Source organism: Phallusia mammillata, chromosome 2, assembly GCF_965637545.1.
Source record: "Phallusia mammillata chromosome 2, kaPhaMamm4.hap1.1, whole genome shotgun sequence".
Classification (NCBI taxonomy): domain Eukaryota; kingdom Metazoa; phylum Chordata; class Ascidiacea; order Phlebobranchia; family Ascidiidae; genus Phallusia; species Phallusia mammillata.
In genome coordinates this window covers 11,942,026-11,962,258 of record NC_137253.1, presented here as the reverse complement: position 1 = coordinate 11,962,258, position 20,233 = coordinate 11,942,026, and the positions used below count along the sequence as shown (strand labels likewise).

The 20,233-nt window shown below is 37.4% G+C and overlaps 2 protein-coding genes and 2 long non-coding RNA genes across 6 annotated transcripts; 2 read left to right on the top strand and 2 right to left on the bottom strand.

The window, feature by feature from the left end:
* Window positions 1-886: 886 nt before the first annotated feature.
* On the top strand, window positions 887-3,001 carry LOC145212355 (uncharacterized). Its single transcript, XR_013856678.1, has 4 exons — window positions 887-1,186; window positions 1,521-1,649; window positions 1,936-2,114; window positions 2,505-3,001. It is a non-coding gene; the product is annotated as an uncharacterized LOC145212355 (long non-coding RNA).
* Window positions 3,002-3,723: 722 nt separating this feature from the next.
* LOC145212353 (uncharacterized) lies at window positions 3,724-5,771 on the bottom strand. The gene has a single exon (XM_080080458.1). The coding sequence runs from the start codon at window positions 5,178-5,180 to the stop codon at window positions 4,107-4,109; it is 1,074 nt and encodes a 357-aa protein (XP_079936584.1). The 5' UTR covers window positions 5,181-5,771; the 3' UTR covers window positions 3,724-4,106.
* A 1,746-nt stretch (window positions 5,772-7,517) lies between these two features.
* On the bottom strand, window positions 7,518-9,671 carry LOC145212354 (uncharacterized). The gene is made up of 4 exons (XR_013856677.1): window positions 9,354-9,671; window positions 8,898-9,026; window positions 8,432-8,610; window positions 7,518-8,036 (listed from the first exon to the last, which is right to left on the bottom strand). It is a non-coding gene; the product is annotated as an uncharacterized LOC145212354 (long non-coding RNA).
* Window positions 9,672-10,042: 371 nt separating this feature from the next.
* LOC145212350 (VWFA and cache domain-containing protein 1-like) lies at window positions 10,043-20,219 on the top strand. Of its 3 annotated transcripts, none has more exons than XM_080080457.1 (23): window positions 10,043-10,223; window positions 10,371-10,433; window positions 10,574-10,735; window positions 10,945-11,153; window positions 11,707-11,869; window positions 12,218-12,365; window positions 12,504-12,575; window positions 14,072-14,209; window positions 14,365-14,426; window positions 14,975-15,113; window positions 15,196-15,345; window positions 15,417-15,534; window positions 15,734-15,845; window positions 16,064-16,229; window positions 16,365-16,501; window positions 16,623-16,801; window positions 16,879-16,989; window positions 17,267-17,395; window positions 17,600-17,789; window positions 17,883-18,059; window positions 18,304-18,398; window positions 18,825-18,979; window positions 19,101-20,219. In XM_080080457.1, the coding sequence occupies exons 1-23, from the start codon at window positions 10,059-10,061 to the stop codon at window positions 19,190-19,192; spliced, it is 3,132 nt and encodes a 1,043-aa protein (XP_079936583.1). In that variant the 5' UTR covers window positions 10,043-10,058; the 3' UTR covers window positions 19,193-20,219. The 3 variants fall into 3 exon arrangements, with proteins under 3 accessions (XP_079936583.1, XP_079936582.1, XP_079936581.1); XM_080080456.1 differs by having other exon boundaries at window positions 10,044-10,223; window positions 14,075-14,209; window positions 18,819-18,979; XM_080080455.1 differs by having other exon boundaries at window positions 10,044-10,223; window positions 18,819-18,979.
* Window positions 20,220-20,233: the final 14 nt, after the last annotated feature.

Genomic DNA, 20,233 nt, shown 5'->3' with positions numbered 1-20,233 from the left:
TACATATACGTAGTAAGTTATGCCGAGCGCTATTCCAAATACTTCTGTTGCACATCAACGTTCAATATTCTGTTGTACTGCATTAAACTGATGTTCGTGGATTCGCTCTGAGTAGTATTGAAATAAACTACAAAAACAACCAAACTTCTGGAGCAATTAATATCCGATCCTGAATACGCAAGGTTGCAAGGCCTTAATCTTACAGTATACCACAACATTTATGTTCTTGTATTCATATACTTACAGTATACCTGTACCCGAGTATTTTCGACTATTTTTGAGTAAGATGGCAAAAGTCAGTTTTTCGTAATTTATAAAGCGCATTTCAAACATTACTGGTCACCGGTCAAGATGAGGTTTAGTTTAAATCATTCGGACCCGACTTTCAAACACTGGAACTCATTTGTTTCACGATTGTGTTTGGGCAGGATTTCAGTTTCGGGCTCTATTACGACTTTAAAACAGCGATCAGCTTGATAAGCCTTAATTTCATTATTTTAATCAAAGTAAACCTTTGTGACTTACGGTGTAAAAATAGTGCAAATATATTTTGATGTTAATCGCAGCCCGCGGCTACATTGACAAAATAAGCACCATAATTGACACGGCAAAGTGAACAAAAATATTATACACAGCGTACCACTGAAAGATATCGAAAGAATTCCACCTAAGGGTTCTGTTTTGTTTTGTTTTGTTGACTGCATGAGCGACTATTTTACATCGATAAATGCTTGCATAAAAGTAAGTGACGTGGTGCTACAAATAAGTTGTAGATAATTGTAAACAAGAGATCCAAATGATAAGCAATATGATTATAGCGTTATGACTTAAACGCACACAACTTGATTACAGTTTCCACTTCTCAAATTGATTGAATTGAATCGGTGCTATGACTAATAATGCACCCGATCCGTCTACTTTTAGGCGCTTTAAACTGTCGAATTCTGGATAATCCCGGGCCTTTATGCTGTCGTATTATATTCCATGTTATGGATTCTGCGCTTTAAGCGACATGGTATGCTATTGATATTACGAACAGCTTAGGGGGTTACCCTAGGTGTTGTTTTCGTTGGTTGTGGCTGTTTGTTGACAAATTAAATCAGCTGAACTGAAGCTTACAGTGCGGTAGGAAGTTGGAAGTTAGAACACTGGCTTCAATTTATGGAGTTTTTTCCTAAAATTGGTGGTAAGTTTAACTTATTTATTTTGTAAATAATAGAAAACCATTTTAATATAGAAAGACATATCACATATTTGTCTGACCTGAGGAGTCAGGACATTAACTGGGTTCACACACAGGAAGTAGATTTTGAGTGAAGCAGCATAGTTTTACGAGTTTGTCAGCCTTAAAAGTGACAAGAATCTGTGCCCCTGCAGGGACCTGGTGTGTATTTGATTTGGACAAAAACATCAAGGTGTTGGAAGTTTAAACTCATATGGGCAACACTTTCATCGATTATAAACAAGGCAGCTACACAGATGGTGTATTTTTGATTAAAGGAAGGTCCTAATTGTTTCAGAAAAAAATGCAACCCGGACAAGTCTGGAAATGTTTGGGCTGGTGGTGAAAATTGGAATGTTGAAACCAATACACTACAAGTACAGGACAAGTGACAGAGAGACAGATTTGGTGAACCACAGATGATTGTGTGAGTAAACAGTTGATCTAATAAACTTAAGGCAGATTAATATAGCATGACTTTGATATTTGGTATAGAAGTGTTTTACACACCTTACAAACTATTACCTGAAAGACTGCGATAGCATGCCTAGTTTTATTGACTGATTTTATTTGGTTGCCTCCAGCACTTGTAATATTAATGACTGGTAAAAACACTAAAATGGGTTCAAAATTGTTTGCGATTTTGAACATATACTGTATGTTTTTTTAGTTAATAGTGAATTGAAATTTATTACTATATTGTGCAATTGCAGCTAAAGCTATGGGTGAATCCTCATATGTACCATACAAACTCATTTTATGGTTTGCCATGAAGATGTCATTTGACAACAATTGCAGTGTTGGATTTCCCAACTAAAAACAATTTAAAGCATGCTTTTTGTCTTTAAAAGAAGCAAATGACACAAAGGCTATGGACTGAAGAGTAGACCAGGTAGATATATATACAATTAGTACAAAATAGCTTACATTGTTTAACATAAATCAACTGTGTTTGTTCAAATTAATATTGCACTATTGCTACTAAAATAAGCTCTACTTTCACAGTGAGATTTCCTTAGCAGATATCTCCAATTGTTAACAAAATGTTTGTTAAAAAATGTTGCAGATAGTTTAGTTTGCAGCTCAGCTATTTTTATATTATGACCATTACATAGCAGTACTGTCATATAGTCATTTGATGGTAGCATAAAAAGCCTTTTTAGCAACTAACCATTTGGTTATCAAGTAAAGATTGTAAAAATTGCATTTAATTAACTCCATTGTTTCAAAACTGGATTTTTATGGTGTTTAATTATTTCATTAAATTTGTGTTTTATTACAGGACAAGGCAAGGAGATATTACCCTTAAAATCTGGAAAAGTTAGATGCAAGGGAAGGATATGTGTACTATTTGAAACTTTAACCTTTACACAGCTATAGATTGCATGCAATCTGCTTTCTGTATTCCACATCCAGCACATTAACCAAGATATGACCAAAGGTTCAACATAATAAGCAAATCTGTCTATTCCAATTGTTGTAAAATATGTTAATTTGTGGTGCTTTTTGTGCTTATTTTAATGCAAATTGTATTGTTTGTTTGTTTTTTGTTACATTGCGTTTTTAGTCTACAATTTTTATCCACATTTAATACTGAGTAAAAATCCATGACCACTTCCAAATGTTGAACCAGAATTATTTCACTGGATGTGAGTTGTTTTACTGCATTATTGCTGAGATACATTTGTGGCGCTTTTCATTGCGAGTTCTTTCAAAAGTTACAAAGTTAAGCTGCACGGAATTGGATCAATGGCTTGAATAAAGAATGTACAATCCGTGTTTCATTTCTACAGACTTGTTGAGGAAAGTTTACTTGAAACAACAGGCGTGAAACAACAGGCGCAATGGGTTACCTTTGTAGAAATAGTAAAATTATAGTCAAGAGATAGGGGGCAATTCAGGGAGCGTAAACTTGCTTGAAAGGAAAGCAAATCAACGTCCTGTTGTTTCAGCTTTTGTTAAAAAACTTAATCACGTCACGCTCCTTGACTCGTTAGTTTGAAACTTTGTGTTGCAAGCAAGCTTTATTGCGTCACTATCTGTTGTTTCACATCAATTAGAAAACAATGACTATTCTTTAGTGCTTAACGATACAGTGATTTACCTACTTCAGGTTTTTTCGCATACCTTGAATGTAATTGAGCATACGAAAGTTGTGTGTCTAATACAACTAATTCAACATTAAGTCTTACTTATCCTATAAAAAGCAAAAAAAAAAACAGTTTATGGTTTGTTTTTGTCTTCGGTAGCTTACGACGATGAAGTAGTTTCTTTGGTATCACATGACTGTGCATAAGGTCGCTAAAAGATTAAACAAAACTTTAGTCTTCAAATATTACTTAACAAATGCCGACATGTTTAAAGAAACATAAAATAGTGTAAAGGCGCCAAAAACTTTTTGTGTGTGTCACGTTCCCGTTTGCACGGGTACGCAAAAGATTTGGGACTGACTATCGGAAGTTCTTTAACAACTAACGCTCGTGTACTCTGATCGGCAGCTGTCCTTTTCTTTTACATTTATTCACGTCCAACCACAACCAAAACAACCAAAACAACAATCCAGCACTACTTCGCAGTTATCTCTATATTCTATGTCATTCTATGTATATTATGTTATTAGATGGGCGCTCTTATATAGCATGCGTAACAATAACGGGGAAAAAAGCGTTAACTCGCTGTGACGATTTCCTTCAGATAAAACAATGATGACTTGCACCCCGTAACAGCGCGACCTGATAAGTTGGCACATTGAACACATAAACAAAAGAAGTGGTAGTGTGAACGGCGATTCGCAACAAAAGACTTGACCCACACAGTAAACCTCAAGCGGTTGCGGGATAACGTCGCTTGAGAACTGGGTTGCGAGATGATGTCATGGGGCGGTCTAGACTCTAGAATATTTGTGACACAACCCCGTTTTTAAAAGGAGATTTTCTTCAAACAAGAAAATCTCGCGCAATCTGACACAAATGTTCCCACAACTCATCAGTGCCATCCGAAAGTCAAAGCTCTTGCTTACTGAAGATATCGCTTTTCCTATCCAATGTTTTCTTTCGTTGCCTTTTCCCTGCTTACGTCGGCACCGGAACCACGTGTGGAAATCCCCCTGATAGCGACATGGCTTCGAATCTCGGAAGGACGATTGCGCAAATTCGTTTCCTGACTGCATTTGTTGTTTCATCTGTTGGCGGGTTGGCAAGAACGACGGGAGACGGGTAAACGGGCTTGACACGTTACTCTCACTGGTCGGCGCCACGACAGTACGTGTAACGGTGCTCTTCTCCGTCGTCTGGTTTGAAGAAACCGTCTCGCCTCCCTCCACTGAATGCAGTTGTACGTTAACCAGCTCCTGAGATAACTCTGCTTGTTGCCCAACGGTCATCGTCTCAGGCGTGGCGTTTTGCTTCGTCGCTTGTTGTGTCGCAGAAGCCGACTCTTCTTTGTCACACATCTGCATTTCCTCTTCAATGCATCCCTGCGAAGCATCCTCGTCATGCTGGTTAAACAGAGCATGAGCCTCGGCGCTGTCCGCTGCTTTGCTAATTGGCCCTGGAATGTGCTCTTGTTCATCCTCCACCAGGTGGACACGATCCGGGTCGACTGACTTGTTCACACAAAGCTTATGCGCGTACGTCAGGTGCTCTGGACACTCGGCCACATTAGATGTCACCGTGTTTGCTTTTTCTGCACGGCGGTTAATAGCTTCCAGCTCAAGCTCAAGCTTCTTCATCGCCAGCTCGTGCTCCATGGCTTGGCTTCGTTGCCGTTCTTCCCTTTCGGCCTCAAGGTTTCTTTGCTCGATCTCACGTTTTTTCTGTTCAGCCTCACGATTAGCCCTTCGCTCTTCACGTTCATTCTCATGGTCCTGTTTCACCTGATCATCTACATACTTGCGTAGCTCTTCGTCAACGAGCCCCAATTGCTTCCCTAATTGCACGTACTGCAATCCAGACGCCATTGCCGATCTTACAGGGGTTAGTGTTCAACTTCGCGTTTTTAAGTCAGTTCCCGGACGAGCCCCCAGATGTCACGTTCCGTTTTCACGGGTACGCAAAAGATGGGACTGACTATCGGAAGTTCTTTAACAGCTAACACTCGTGTACTCTGATCGGCAGCAAACCCTTTCCTTTTACATTTATTCACGTACAACCATACGTACTCAAAACGACAAACAAACAATCCAGCACTACTTCGCAGTTATCTCTATATTCTATGTCATTCTATGTATATTATGTTATTAGATGGGCGCTCTTATATAGCATGCGTAACAATAACGGGGAAAAAAGCGTTAACTCGCTGTGACGATTTCCTTCAGATAAAACAATGATGACTTGCACCCCGTAACAGCGCGACCTGATAAGTTGGCACATTGAACACATAAACAAAAGAAGTGGTAGTGTGAACGGCGATTCGCAACAAAAGACTTGACCCACACAGTAAACCTCAAGCGGTTGCGGGATAACGTCGCTTGAGAACTGGGTTGCGAGATGATGTCATGGGGCGGTCTAGACTCTAGAATATTTGTGACAGTGTGATACTGGCGTTCGTGCTCCACGTCGTGAAATAAAATGGCCTGCAGAAATTAGCAATATCAGTCACAAGCAACAATTCAAAAGGCTCGTTTGAAAAATCGTTTTGCCTATGACAACCGAATCATTTTATCTCAAGCCGTTTGTGTTTTATGGCTGGCAATCTTTATCCCTGTGCGACCATTGTCGTCAGTGCGTGGACGGTTATGCCCTTCGACGAATGATGATGTACGCTTCTTATTTTCGTTTTGCTTATGGCAACAAGCTGAAACTTTGCAAGCTGTTGCAGATTACAATTCCATGTTGTCCTGTGCAAACCGTTTAATTTTATCTCAAACCGTTCGTGTTTTATAGCCGGCAATCTTTATCCCTGTACGACCATTGTCGTCAGTGCGTGGACGGTTATGCCCTTCGACGAATGATGATGTACGCTTCTTATTTTCGTTTTGCTTATGGCAACAAGCTGAAACTTTGCAAGCTATTACAGATTACAATTCCACGTTGGCCTGTGAAAACCGTTTAATTTTATCTCAAACCGTTCGTGTTTTATAGCCGACAGTCTTAATCACTGTGCGACATTATTGTATGGTATGGTGTGGCGGTCAAGCCCTTCGACGAATGATGATGTACACTTCTTGAGATAAAATTAAACGTTTTTCACAGGACAACTTGGAATTGTAAACTATAACAGCTGGCCGAGTTTCAGCTTGTTGCCATAAGCAAAACGAAAATAAGAAGCGTACATCATCATTCGTCGAAGGGCATAACCGTCCACGCACTGACGACAATGGTCGCACAGGGATAAAGATTGCCGGCTATAAAACACGAACGGTTTGAGATAAAATTAAACGGTTTTCACAGGCCAACGTGGAATTGTAATCTGTAACAGCTTGCAAAGTTTCAGCTTGTTGCCAGAAGCAAAACGAAAAGAAGAAGCGTGCATCATCATTCCTCGAAGGGCATAACCGTCCACGCACTGACGACAATGGTCGCACAGGGATAAAGATTGCCGGCCATAAAACACAAACGGTTTGAGATAAAATCATTCGGTTTTCACAGGCAAAACGGTTTTTCAAACGAGCTTTTTGAATTGTTGCTTGTGACTGATATTGCTAATTTCTGCAGGCCATTTTATTTTACGACTTGGAGCACGAACGCCAGTAGCACACAAAAAGTTTTTGGCGCCTTTACACTATTTTATGTTTCTTTAAACATGTCGGCATTTGTTAAGTAAGATTTGAAGACTAAAGGTTTGTTTAATCTTTTAGCGACCTTATGCAAAGCCATGTGTTTATCGTCGTAAGCTACCGAAGACATAAACAAACCATAAACTGTTATTTTGTTTTTTGCTTTTTGTAGGATGTGAAACTTAATGTTGAATTAGTTGTATTAGACACACAACTTTCGTATGCTTAATTACTTCCAAGGTATGCAAAAAAACCTGAAGTAGGTAAATCACTGTATCGTCTAGCACTAAAGAATAGTCATTGTTTTCTAATTGATGTGAAACAACAGATAGTGACGCAATAAAGCTTGCTTGCAACACAAAGTTTCAAACTAACGAGTCAAGGAGCGTGACGTGATTAAGTTTTTTAACAAAAGCTGAAACAACAGGACGTTGATTTGCTTTCCTTTCAAGCAAGTTTACGCTCCCTGAATTGCCCCCTATCTCTTGACTATAATTTTACTATTTCTACCAAGGTAACCCATTGCGCCTGTTGTTTCTCTGGAGTAAACTTTCCTCAACAAGTCTGTAGAAATGAAACACGGATTGTACATTCTTTATTCAAGCCATTGATCCAATTCCGTGAGGCTTTACTTTGTAACTTTTGAAAGAACTCGCAATGAAAAGCGCCACAAATGTATCTCAGCAATAATGCATTAAAACACCTCACATCCAGTGAAATAATTCTGGTTCAACATTTGGAAGTGGTCATGGATTTTTACTCAGTATTAAATGCGGATAAAAATTGTAGACTAAAAATGCAGTGTAACAAAAAAACAATACAATTGGCATTAAAATAAGCACAAAAAGCACCACAAATTAACAAATAGATTGGGACATATATAGCAATCTAAATATTACCCAACAATTGGAATAGACAGATTTGCTTATTATGTTGAACCTTTGGTCATATCTTGGTTAATGTGCTGGATGTGGAATACAGAAAGCAGATTGCATGCAATCTATAGCTGTGTAAAGGTTAAAGTTTCAAATAGTACACATATCCTTCCCTTGCATCTAACTTTTCCAGATTTTAAGGGTAACATCTCCTTGCCTTGTCCTGTAATAAAACACAAATTTGATGAAATAATTAAACACCATAAAAATCTAGTTTTGAAACGTTGGAGTTAATTAAATGCAATTGTTTTTTTACAATCTTTACTTGATAACCAAATGGTTAGTTGCTAAAAAGGCTTTTTATGCTACCATCAAATGACTATATGACAGTACTGCTATGTAATGGTCATAATATAAAAATAGCTGAGCTGCAAACTAAACTATCTGCAACATTTTTTAACAAACATTTTGTTAACAATTGGAGATATCTGCTAAGGAAATCTCACTGTGAAAGTAGAGCTTATTTTAGTAGCAATAGTGCAATATTAATTTGAACAAACACAGTTGATTTATGTTAAACAATGTAAGCTATTTTGTACTAATTGTATATATATCTACCTGGTCTACTCTTCAGTCCATAGCCTTTGTGTCATTTGCTTCTTTTAAAGACAAAAAGCATGCTTTAAATTGTTTTTAGTCAGGAAATCCAACACTGCAATTGTTGTCAAATGACACCTTCATGGCAAACCATAAAATGAGTTTGTACGGTGCATTGGAGGATTCACCCATAACTTTAGCTGCAATTGCACAATATAATAATAAATTTCAATTCACTATTAACTAAACAAAACATACAATATATATTCAAAATCGCAAACAATTTTGAACCCATTTTAGTGTTTTTACCAGTCATTAATATTACAAGTGCTGGAGGCAACCAAATAAAATCAGTCAATAAAACTAGGCATGCTATCGCAGTCTTTCAGGTAATAGTTTGTAAGGTGTGTAAAACACTTCTATACCAAATATCAAAGTCATGCTATATTAATCTGCCTTAAGTTTATTAGATCAACTGTTTACTCACACAATCATCTGTGGTTCACCAAATCTGTCTCTCTGTCACTTGTCCTGTACTTGTAGTGTATTGGTTTCAACATTCCAATTTTCACCACCAGCCCAAACATTTCCAGACTTGTCCGGGTTGCATTTTTTTCTGAAACAATTAGGACCTTCCTTTAATCAAAAATACACCATCTATGTAGCTGCCTTGTTTATAATCGATGGAAGTGTTGCCCATATGAGTTTAAACTTCCAACACCTTGATGTTTTTGTCCAAATCAAATACACACCAGAACCCTGCAGGGGCACAGATGCTTGTCACTTTTAAGGCTGACAAACTCGTAAAACTATGCTGCTTCACTCAAAATCTACTTCCTGTGTGTGAACCCAGTTAATGTCCTCAGGTCAGACAAATATGTGATATGTCTTTCTATATTAAAATGGTTTTCTATTATTTACAAAATAAATAAGTTAAACTTACCACCAATTTTAGGAAAAAACTCCATAAATTGAAGTCAGTGTTCTAACTTCCAACTTCCTACCGCACTGTAAGGTTCAGTTCAGCTGATTTAATTTGTCAACAAACAGCCACAACCAACGAAAACAACACCTAGGGTAACCCCCTAAGCTGTTCGTAATATCAATAGCATACCATGTCGCTTAAAGCGCAGAATCCATAATATGGAATATAATACGACAGCATAAAGGCCCGGGATTATCCAGAATTCGACAGTTTAAAGCGCCTAAAAGTAGACGGATCGGGTGAATAATACTACGTGCTTGATCCTGAATTGTACATGACATAACATACGTATTACGTATTATCAGTCTCATGCCTGCTAACAACCGTAATGGCTTAGAATTGCAAAAAAATGATACTTACACCAAATGCATGTAAATCATGGAACAACATGCAGGTTATAGCGCGATGGAAAAATACTCAAAACAGTACAGCGTTTGTATCAGCACGTGACGTTACGTCATAACGATACTCGTTGATGGCAAACGGGGCAGTGATGACGTGCAAATGTAGTCAGTCGTCGCAATAGCCAGTGCAAGGCAGTTGTTCTTGTTTTCACCAGCTGTCTCTCGTAACGGTGTGATTTATACATAATGTACAGTCACTGCGTTTATATTTCAATTACAGCTGAAGAGTAGAATCTGTTTGAAATATATTAGGCGTAAAATGTCAGGAATGCTGCAAGTAAAAGCGCAATTTTTATATTTCTTAACTTTGTATGTCTTGCGGGGCGTTATTGGATCACAAGAGATAGCAAGTGTCGATCCAAATATCTTGGCGTCCAAAATCAAAGAACTAACAGAGCAGTCGCTAAAGTACCAAGAAATGCAGGTATTTAAAGTCAGGTGCTGTAAACTTATTGATATATATATATGCATAAAAATGGTTTGGTAAATTGATTTTTGCAAATGTTGTACTTGTACTGATGCGAACGGAAGAGTGGCACATTCATATACTTCATGTTTGTTTTTCTTATAGAATCACTTGGACACGTTGAGCTACCAACGACAGCCCTTGGTTGGAGAAACTCTACTAGATGCGGTAAGTAGTAAATTTAGGGCTAAACGTGCCAGTTCAGACAGTCTGGAAAAAAAGGGACTGGCTTTCATTTGCGTAAATTTTTCGTTACCATATGCCCCAGGCTGTGTAATTAACCTGCACAAATATCTTGTCATTTCTAGCTCAGCAGTTCCTTCAGCAACAAGTTTCAGTCCCGTATAGCAGTGGTTACGCGTTTGCGAGACGCTGTGATCAAGTCTTATTCGGGAACCACGTCAAGCGCCAAGCAATGCTGTCACCTTTCATCCAGTGAACTTGAACATGACACAAGATTTAAACAACCGGTAAGACAAAGTCAAGAATTGGATAAAAAATAAAGAAAATCGTTTAACATTTTTTATGTATTATTTCCTACACAAATATGCATAAGTATTCTGATAACTATTGTTCGGATGTAAAGTAAAACATTCAACTGTTTTTATCGAAACAAATGCTTTTACTTGTGGGTCATGCGAAAGTCGGTTTGTGCTTTGAAGATTTATTTGAAATTCAGGCTTCTGCCACCAAAGTTTGTGAACTGGTGTCATCGACAGCCGAGTACAATCCAGTTCGATTGCAAAACGCCTTTAGAGATGCCTGCATTGAAAACTTGCGCAATGTTCCATCTCTCAAGTGGCAATATTTCGGCAGCGAACAAGGAGTCACCACCACGTTTCCAGCCACAAAAGCAACCGACTGTGGTTCCTATGACAACAGATTTAGGTACAGTTCATAACAAATCCACAGTATTTTGTTCAGCATTACACCAGTTGAACGACAAATTTATTAACATTTTTGTTGTTAAATGGTCGTAATTCGTAACTTTAACAATGGGTCGGAACAAGTTTCTTTTTTTCCCAAACGTTCAGAACTTTACAGAAGGCTTTGTCATTCAAAAGTTTTACTAGAAAAACATACTTGCCGAATTCCTAGTTACCTCGTTTACGTTTTACGCTTGCCACCTTTCTTCCCTTCTTCGCTTGCGCGTTTCTTATCACATTGCCTGATTGGTTGCATGCAGTTTTCTTTGTAGAACAAGCTTGGTAGTAAAGTATTGGGCTTCAATCCCTACTTGTTTTAACAGTTTTTCATTTTGGCTTTTTGATCTGTTCTCCTTATTTAACCTCGGTTGTTTGCAGATTTTAGAGACTAACGATGAACGAATAGTCGAAATATATATTTCGATTTTACAAATTGTCAACTAATTTTGAGTTCCATGTATTTTGCTTCTTTATTATCCTTTAGTTAACCTAACAGATTATTTCCGGTTGTTCAGGCCGTGGTATGTACAAAGCAATGTCCCGAAGCCGAAACAAATCGTTATCGTGATTGACAAAAGCGGATCTATGTCGCAAACTGACAACAACGGCGTGAGCTACATGGAATTGGCAAGACAAGCTGCCAAAACTGTGATTGAAACTCTCAATCCCTATGATGAGGTATGGACTATTTTTCTCGATAAGTTTGTCACATACTTCCAGTACTCCAGAACCATTGGCAACGTCCTAGAAGTCATCCTGAGTTGAAAGTTTTCGAGTTAAAGCCGTGATAGAGCAATGTGCAAGCCAAATGACTTTGTATAGGGTAGGCAATGTCACAGACTAGTTATTTTTTCCCAATCCTGGTCAAAATACTCACAGCGTAGTGCGTTTGAAAGACATACTTTGTTCGACAGAACAGCATCGCAACATTTCAACTGCATTTTAACGCCTTTTTGCATATGTAGCCTATGCTAGCTTTAAACTGTGTTTGTTTCTTCACACTCTGTTCAAAATGTTGTCATCCAGTTCGCAGTGGTTGCGTTTTCATCTTCAACCGATGTCTACAGCAATTTTGAAATTCCCAACGGCAAATGCTTCAGCAACACGTTTGCTCAAGCTACTCCACAAAACAAGAAGCTGGTCAAAAACTACGTCAGTGGCATCAGTGCAGGAGGTTGGTCTTGTAATGTAAAAATTATTTGAAATGGCGTGTGTCAAAAATATGCTATATTTGACATTTTGATGGCGTTTGTGTTAAATCAATTGTAAGGTTGTTGGTTTTTCTTACGTTATTACTTTGTTTACCTGAAAGGTGGAACGGAATACGGAAGAGCTTTGAATGCGGCCTTCACATTTTTCGACAACGTTCCAAGCACCACTCTTGGTAAAAACGATCACTATCTTTAACAATGCCATTACATAGTATTAATTTATTTACAAGAAACAGAGTTTTTAATCACATTTTTGAAATAAGAATCACATAGCGCACAAAGGGAGTAAAAACTTACCTGATAACTTTTGAGTTATCTTAGTTAGATTTTTTTTAAGTTGTGGATTTGGTGATAGAGTTTGGTCAAACCAAGTACGAAGGGCATATTGGCTTATTATCGTCATTGAATAATCATTAACGTATTTTAAACTCAAAAGCGAGATGTGTGTGATCCATTAGAACAGCGGTTCCCAACCTTTCTAGTGCCGCGACCCCTTAAAACAGTTCCCAAGTTGCGGTGACCCCACGCATAGGCGCCGAGTTTTACAAAAATGCGTGGATTTAAGGTGGTGGATTTAAATTATGACGTCACTAATGCGTGCAGCCAAACGAGCTCCAACTCAAAGCCTAATATAATAAAAAGCAAAGTTCGTCAATTTTAACAAAAAAACGTTTTTAGAATAATGTTGATTTGGAACAATTCGCTTTAACGTATTTTTGGTTTAGCAATGTTTAGAAACAGTTTCGTGAAGTCGTTGCTTTTGTATCACCCAAAGTGACCATTTATTACAGAACAATCGCATTGTACACCATAATGGCCAATCATTCACTGCCAACAAGTGTGTGTTTGACGTCATACAAGTAAGGCACCAACCAAACTAGTTGCTTTTTCGTCAGCACGCTTGTTCAAAAGCAAAACTGTTCCCAAATTTGTTCAGATTTTACGGTGTTTCGTAAGATACCGACACAAACAAACCCAAATACCCACGGTGCTCGCCACCACCCAGCCATGGCCTATACGGCGCCTATGACCCCAGGGATAAAATTAGTAGGCTATACATTAAAATTGACTTCTAAATACCGCAAAATATATTTCTCACTATACTTTCTGTTCCTAATACTTGTCTTTCGATGCATCATTAACAGCCTGAAATTTTACAAATTAAATTTTAGTTCTGTTGACTATTAAGTTATAATTGGAGGATAGTGATATTATCGCGAGAATACAAAACAAGTTGGCAGGTTCTGACTTGATGATTATGATTATGTGAATGCAGTATTATTACGTAATACAAGGCAATAATTAGCATTTTGTGAAAACAATTAAGTCTTCGAGAATTAAAGATCCACCCCAGATGTAGTTACTAGTTTACATACTTTAACAAACAATGAAGGAAAGGAATGTGGTGCCCTGTTTTTTTATTTTTTATTTGTTAAATTAGTCTATGGCCTAAAATGAGTTGGGAGCCATTCCCTTAGGCGACCCCAGGCAAATTTTCAGGCGACCCAAGTTGGGGTCGCGACCCACAGGTTGGGAACCGCTGCATTAGAAGTAAAAAAATGCTCACCAATTTTTGGTTGTTTATAGTCCATGGACATGCACGTGTCTTCATTTTGCCTTAACGCAAGGATATTTTTTACAATTGTTGCCTGCCTCGTATATTCAAAAGCAGACAGAGCGATTTTATTCATGTCGGATGGAGAGCCCAACGATGGCATTTCCTCTATCTTGGCCACTTTAAACCGGCGCAACACTGCTTTGAAGAATTCGGTTGCTGTCCTAACTTACGGCCTTGGGTCTGGTGCAGGTAAGAAAACATATTAACAAAGCTTGAATAATTCACAGGCAGTGATTGATTTTAAAGTTGTGTTAAAAGTTAAACAACTACAAATAGAACTGTACGAATGCCGAGTAGTTTTGCAAAGAAAAACATAATCAAAACCTGGTTGTAATTTTTCGCAGGTGCAACAACATTAAGGCGAATGGCCCAATCTACTAGCGTTGAAGTTGGATCCAGCGACAAGGTATGAACAGGAAAACGTATTCGGCTGTACCTATATGATTTTACGCTTTACAACTTTTGGGCCTAACGTGCTATTCGCTTGTATAGTTCAGTGGCGGTAAAATGCAATTGCAATAAGTTCGATACCTGCTGTAGGTAAGAACTTAATACAAATGTGCCCTTAAACTCGAAGTCTATACACTTCTTGTTGGGCAAAATGATTTCAGCTTATTACTACTTGTTTGTCTAAAATATGTAAAACAATGTATATCTTAGCGACTTTTGCCAAAATTTAAGCTGTGAATTATGATGCTTTACTTATTTGGTTCTCGCTAAAAGAAAACACTGCCATTTAACACTCCCTGCCGCATGTAACGCCTTGTAAGGCCGTGTTTCGAATGCCGAACGTTTGCAGTTGTTAACTATTGACTCCCACAGAAAATTTGATCGTTTTTTTTGTGTGAAGCAAAAAACAAACAAATTGATCGCATATTTCATTAATTTTGTGTGAAGCAAAACGTATGTTTGTAAAACCAGATACAAAATTTAATCTTGCATGTTATTGAACAGATTGGTACGTATATTGCGATTACCGACCCTTCGAATCTGCGCAATCAGATGGCATCATATTATAACTTCTTCTCAATCCTTGGTCAAGCCACAAACATTCCGATTTGGACTGTTCCCTACCTGGACAGTTGGGGACTTGGTAGGGCAAAGTAACATTGGCACAAAACCGTATCGCAAGAGCCGAAATTTGACTCCATTGTCATTTCCTTTCACGTTTTTAGGTCTCATGGTGACTGCAAACTTGCCAGTTTACATCGGTGGGCGTTTGGTGGGCGTGGCAGCAGCTGACATCACGATCGAAGAACTACTCGCGGAATCAAGTTATTTTAAACCGACAGAGTTGTCCTACTCATTCGTGATTAACGAAGGAGGTTTGTACATTACATATGTTGGTCATGTTATGTTACAACTAGTATAGTTCTAATTTTGATTAAAATTCCAGGTCTTGTGATCAATCACCCAAACTTTCCATACGTCACCAAGCGAGAGCCGTTGTTTGTCGAAGCGACTTCGTTTGAGCGTGACCCAGAATTCACCTCCGTCTTTGTGTCTATGAAAAGGTTAAATGAAATGATTTTCACATTATAAAATGCTGCTATGAATTGTAACAAGTTAACAATCATTCAAACTTGTTGTAATACCCAAGAGCCTATTACGTCCAAATGGCTTCACCAATGCAAGGCGATTTTTCCGCCCACAGTTGTAACCTATATGTTGAATGCTTCGTATATTTAAGATATGCGATATTAAAAATTTCAGTGGTGGATCCGGTAATAAGACTTTCGTGTCGACTCGTATTCTGCCAGCAGGTGATAGTAAAATGTACGGTGTGCGAGTGGTAAAAGTAAATTCAACCTACTATTGGAAACAGGTAAATAATCGCCACAAATGCTCATGGATTAATATAAAAATTCTATGTTAATTTTAAGCATAAAATCTGTATATTTTTGGATTCCATAAAAAAACTTGTTAGGGCAACTTGTTTAATTCTGTTTTATATGTTTTATTTATTATGGTAGATCTTGTTAATTTAAAAAAGACATTTTGTAGCCAATGGTACTTATAACTTTGTTGTTGGTTCGTTTTCAGATCCCAGGTACGAAGTTCTCATTGTGTTTGGTGTTGGCTAATGAAGATTCGCAGACGTTGTTGGCTGCACAAGGATCTCTTGCACCCGGGACTTTCCTCTACCACCGATTCGATCTCGTTCCTCCGACTAAGCAGTGTTCCCACGGCAGAAGTTTCTGCGCTAAAGGTATTTATGTCAAAATCAGCTGTCAAACACAACTTTCCAATCATGCAAATTGTTAACTTAAGGAATAGTAATAAAGAACAACAGAGTAAATTTTGATAATGTTATGGTGAACTAAACTTTCTTGAAACTTCTAAGATCAGAGTTCAGTCGCCTTGGCTGCAAGATCTTTTAAGGACCCTGAACTTTACCTCCTACAAAACGCTTCAGTTAACTATGTTCACACGCTCACGAACTACATGGAAGGAAAAAGTTTCGACACTGCAAATATTAAAGTAAATATATTTTATCATTGCGCTGTACAGAGTGTTATAAGCTAACACGTATTTATTCATTTTTAAAACACGTTTGCTTTTTCTACAATTTTTACGTTTTTTATAAACGACTTAAACTTAGCCGGAAGTCAAAGATGTTGTTGTCGCAACTTACAAAGCTGACGAACTGTGGAAAACTGCTGAATTAGACAATTTAAATCGACAAGTCTTCTGGCGTTATGTCGCCACTGAGGAAGGACTCTTTCGTATCTTTCCCGGAACTCAAATGCCAAGTAACTTCGATCCAGTAAAAAGGGCCTGGTAGGAGTTTAGTCAGTCAAAAATTCGTTTTGAGGGTAAATAGGCTAGTTGGCATTACTTTTGAATTGACTTTAAAGGTATGAAAATGCCCAAGCCAACCGTGACAAATATGTCATAACTCCTCCGTACGGTGACGCAGCGAGCGCTGTGAGTGTCGTCACTCTTGCCAAGGCTCTTTTTGAAGGAAAGTAAGTTTGAGGAATATTTTTGTTAATTACGTTTGTTTTTAATGCAGTTGACCCAAATGGTGATTATAATTGTTACTCATACAAAAAGGTTTAATCTAAAATTTTGTGCAGGTTTAACTCTTGACACAAGTAACAATCCATTATCTGGCTTGTTTTTTTGTTTTTTTTATATGTAATCTTATAAAATTAAAGAGCTTGTTACCGAACACTCCTTGAGCTTGATCAAATTCCTGAAAAAATATTTAAACATTCTGATTTGAAATTGTTTTGCGTGTAGAAGTGATGGTGTCCACAATCCTGCAACAGACAAACTGATTGGTGCCATGGGAACCGATATTGTGACATCATATTTCCAGCAAGTGATTTCGGAACTGTATCCTATCTGCAAGCAAACATCATTATACACGTACTTACGCCAATTTGCAGATTGTCAAATCAGACAGTCTGTTATATGAATATTGTTTGGTTTGTATGCACATTGCCTTGAAAAACTTTTTGAAAACTTGAAAGCCACTCAATAATATTATCATGGTAAAAACTTTTACCATAACTATGTAGACAATTTTTGAGCAAAAAAAAAACAGTTTGTCAAACACACAGCATTTTTCAGGTGTATTCTCATCGACAATGCCGGTTTCGTGATAACAGCCAAACAATTTGTCAATAACCCTAAGGACGCATTTAACAAACATATTGCCAGTCTGGAACCTGAAATTGCCCATCGACTACAAACTAGCAACGTGCTACTGCCAGGGAAATGTGCCAATATTGAGAACGCTCTTATATATGAAACATTCAACGTAAGATTGTACACTATTATTTGTTAAACGGTTATTGTACACTAAAACTTCAGCTAATATACAAACTGATGCCAAAAGAAGTTTTTTGTCTAGATATCACCCAACCAGACAAGACTTACAGGCAGAACAGCCAGTCCTTCTTGTTACTACTTCGAGTTAATGCCTGTCTTTGGAACAAACACTTATTTGATCTTGGCAGAAAAGCAAATTGGAACTTGTTCTACTTCTCCAATTACATGCCAATGTGCTGCGATCAGTTCATGCAACAATGTAAGTCGTTTAAGTCGCCTTTCCAAATGTGTTAAATACAGGTTTTTCCTGAAGAATTCAGTTTTTTTGATTTGTTTTCTTTGACTTTCGTTTTTTTTGCCGCTTTTATGAATTTTTGGCATAAAATATTTTTTTCATAAATTGAATAATCGTTTTGCAGATGGTAGTCTCGATACAATATTTTTTCAGCAAGTGTCTCTTATTCTTGTTTTTTTTTTCATGTCATTTTTTTCATGTTTTTTAGACCCCGACCTGTTTGGACTCTTCTTCTTGTTCTTGTCCATGTACATCATACAATGAAGTCTACCAACCCTGCACCAACAAGTATTTGTTTGCAAGGTAAAGATGTAGATGAAAATGTATATCCTAAATTCTTCAGTTTGGACAACATGACATTATTGATTGTTTTTCGCACTACAGTTTACAATCAACTGCGTAAAATGTAACTTATTGATATGTTTTGAAGCAGTTACGCTCCCGCGTAACTTTTTTAACATATTTTTAAATAAATGTAGTAAACGATATGTGTTTAATTGTTTTCAGGATCCTAGTGGTTAAAATAATTCAAAGATCAGACATGCTCCTAACTTTTTGGCACCGGTCACATCATTATATCCGATCATTAACTGATCCAACGTCCTAAAATCTTTTACTTTTAAGTTGTATTTGCTGAAGTAAAAATTTTATTTGCTGAAGTAAAAGCAAAACAGAATAACGTCCATCCTCCCACAACTCAATCAAACTTTATTTATAAACTAGTTACAGTCCCCAGCCATGCACACCCGAGATTAGGGACCTCACCCAGCTGGGAATTTCCCCCGTTGATCTTAACAATCTGGAAAAGTGCTATGAAATCAGTTTTCCGGTTCCCTTGACAACTGTGCGTCAGCCAGTGTATGGCGATTGCATTGTCAAAGAAGGTATGATATCAATATTATGAAGTTTTTTTCGTGTGATTGTACTTTCATTGAACAGGCATAATCAATTTGGATCACAAAAATCTATATTTCTTCATTATTGATGCTTTTTCAAAACTTATAGAAAGTTCAAATACGGGAGCTATAATTGGAGGGGTTATCGGAGGATTCTTTGCGCTGGTGATTATTGTTATTGTCTGCAAAAAGAAGTGTTAAACACAACGTCTGTGAATACGAGCGCATTTGCAGCAAAGTGATCTTTGAGTGCAGACCCGGATTTTAAAAATGTCTGTTGTTCAAACTCAACAATGGTGTACAGTTGAGAGGTAGAGCCAAACGTTTTCTTGCCTCATACCGATTGGTTCTAAAACTCTGATCCAAACTAAACCCCTATGCGTGCAAATTTAAAGTTTGGGAGACGGGCTCCAACGTTACAAGATGGATTGAGTGACTTTGTCCAGTAAACCTTTTAATTAACGTGAGCCTAAAAAGTAATAAACAACCATTAGGAGTCTACTTTACTCCCCTTTGCTGATTTGATTTGTTTATCTTTTTTTATCATTACCTTTTCGCATTTTTTAATGTTTTTTTTTGTTTTCATCTAGTACCGCAAATCTGTACACGAACGCCATTTGCAATATTTTAGAAATAGACGTCGTAAATTGAATGACATTGCATCTTGTAAGCCACTGTTTTACAAACATAAGTGAAGTTTAACATTTTATTTGCAATCAATAATTACACTTTTTATGTCGCTTAAAACTTTCCATTTCTTAAAACCGTGGTGTTAAACAATATTAAACACCTATTTTACACTTTACATAATTAGTTCTTGTTAAAAGTTACATATTATTCATATTGTGTGTTTGATTTGTTTTGTCTGAAACCTTGCAAGATCTTTTGATTAGTATTGGAACTTCCACGGTCACAAAACCTTCTCTCCAAATTTATTTGAAAAAGTTTTAGGGTTGTGCAGCTGTTTCCGGCTTGGTGATTGTTTTTAGTCACGTAGTGCATTTATGACTCTATGTCTTCATTCACCAGGTGAAATAAACTCAATTCAACTATTGTCAATCTATTCTATACCATTAATTTACCATTCATCAAGGGAATTTGGAAAACAAAAAGTGGCAATTAATAAGGCAACGTGAATCATTGTGCATGTGGTGTATTTATTGAACGATGCGTAATCTTCATTTAAAAAACAAGAAATGTGTTCACATTAGTTAAGGTAAATGAAAACTTTCCTGAAAATGT

Coding starts and splice junctions, on each gene's coding strand:
- LOC145212350 (XM_080080455.1), top strand. CDS start 10,059: ATGTCAGGAATGCTGCAAGTAAAAGCGCAATTTTTATATTTCTTAACT. Junction 10,224..10,370: donor TAAAGTACCAAGAAATGCAG/GTATTTAAAGTC, acceptor TTTTTCTTATAG/AATCACTTGGACACGTTGAG. Junction 15,846..16,063: donor CAACCTACTATTGGAAACAG/GTAAATAATCGC, acceptor GTTCGTTTTCAG/ATCCCAGGTACGAAGTTCTC.
- LOC145212353 (XM_080080458.1), bottom strand. CDS start 5,180: ATGGCGTCTGGATTGCAGTACGTGCAATTAGGGAAGCAATTGGGGCTC.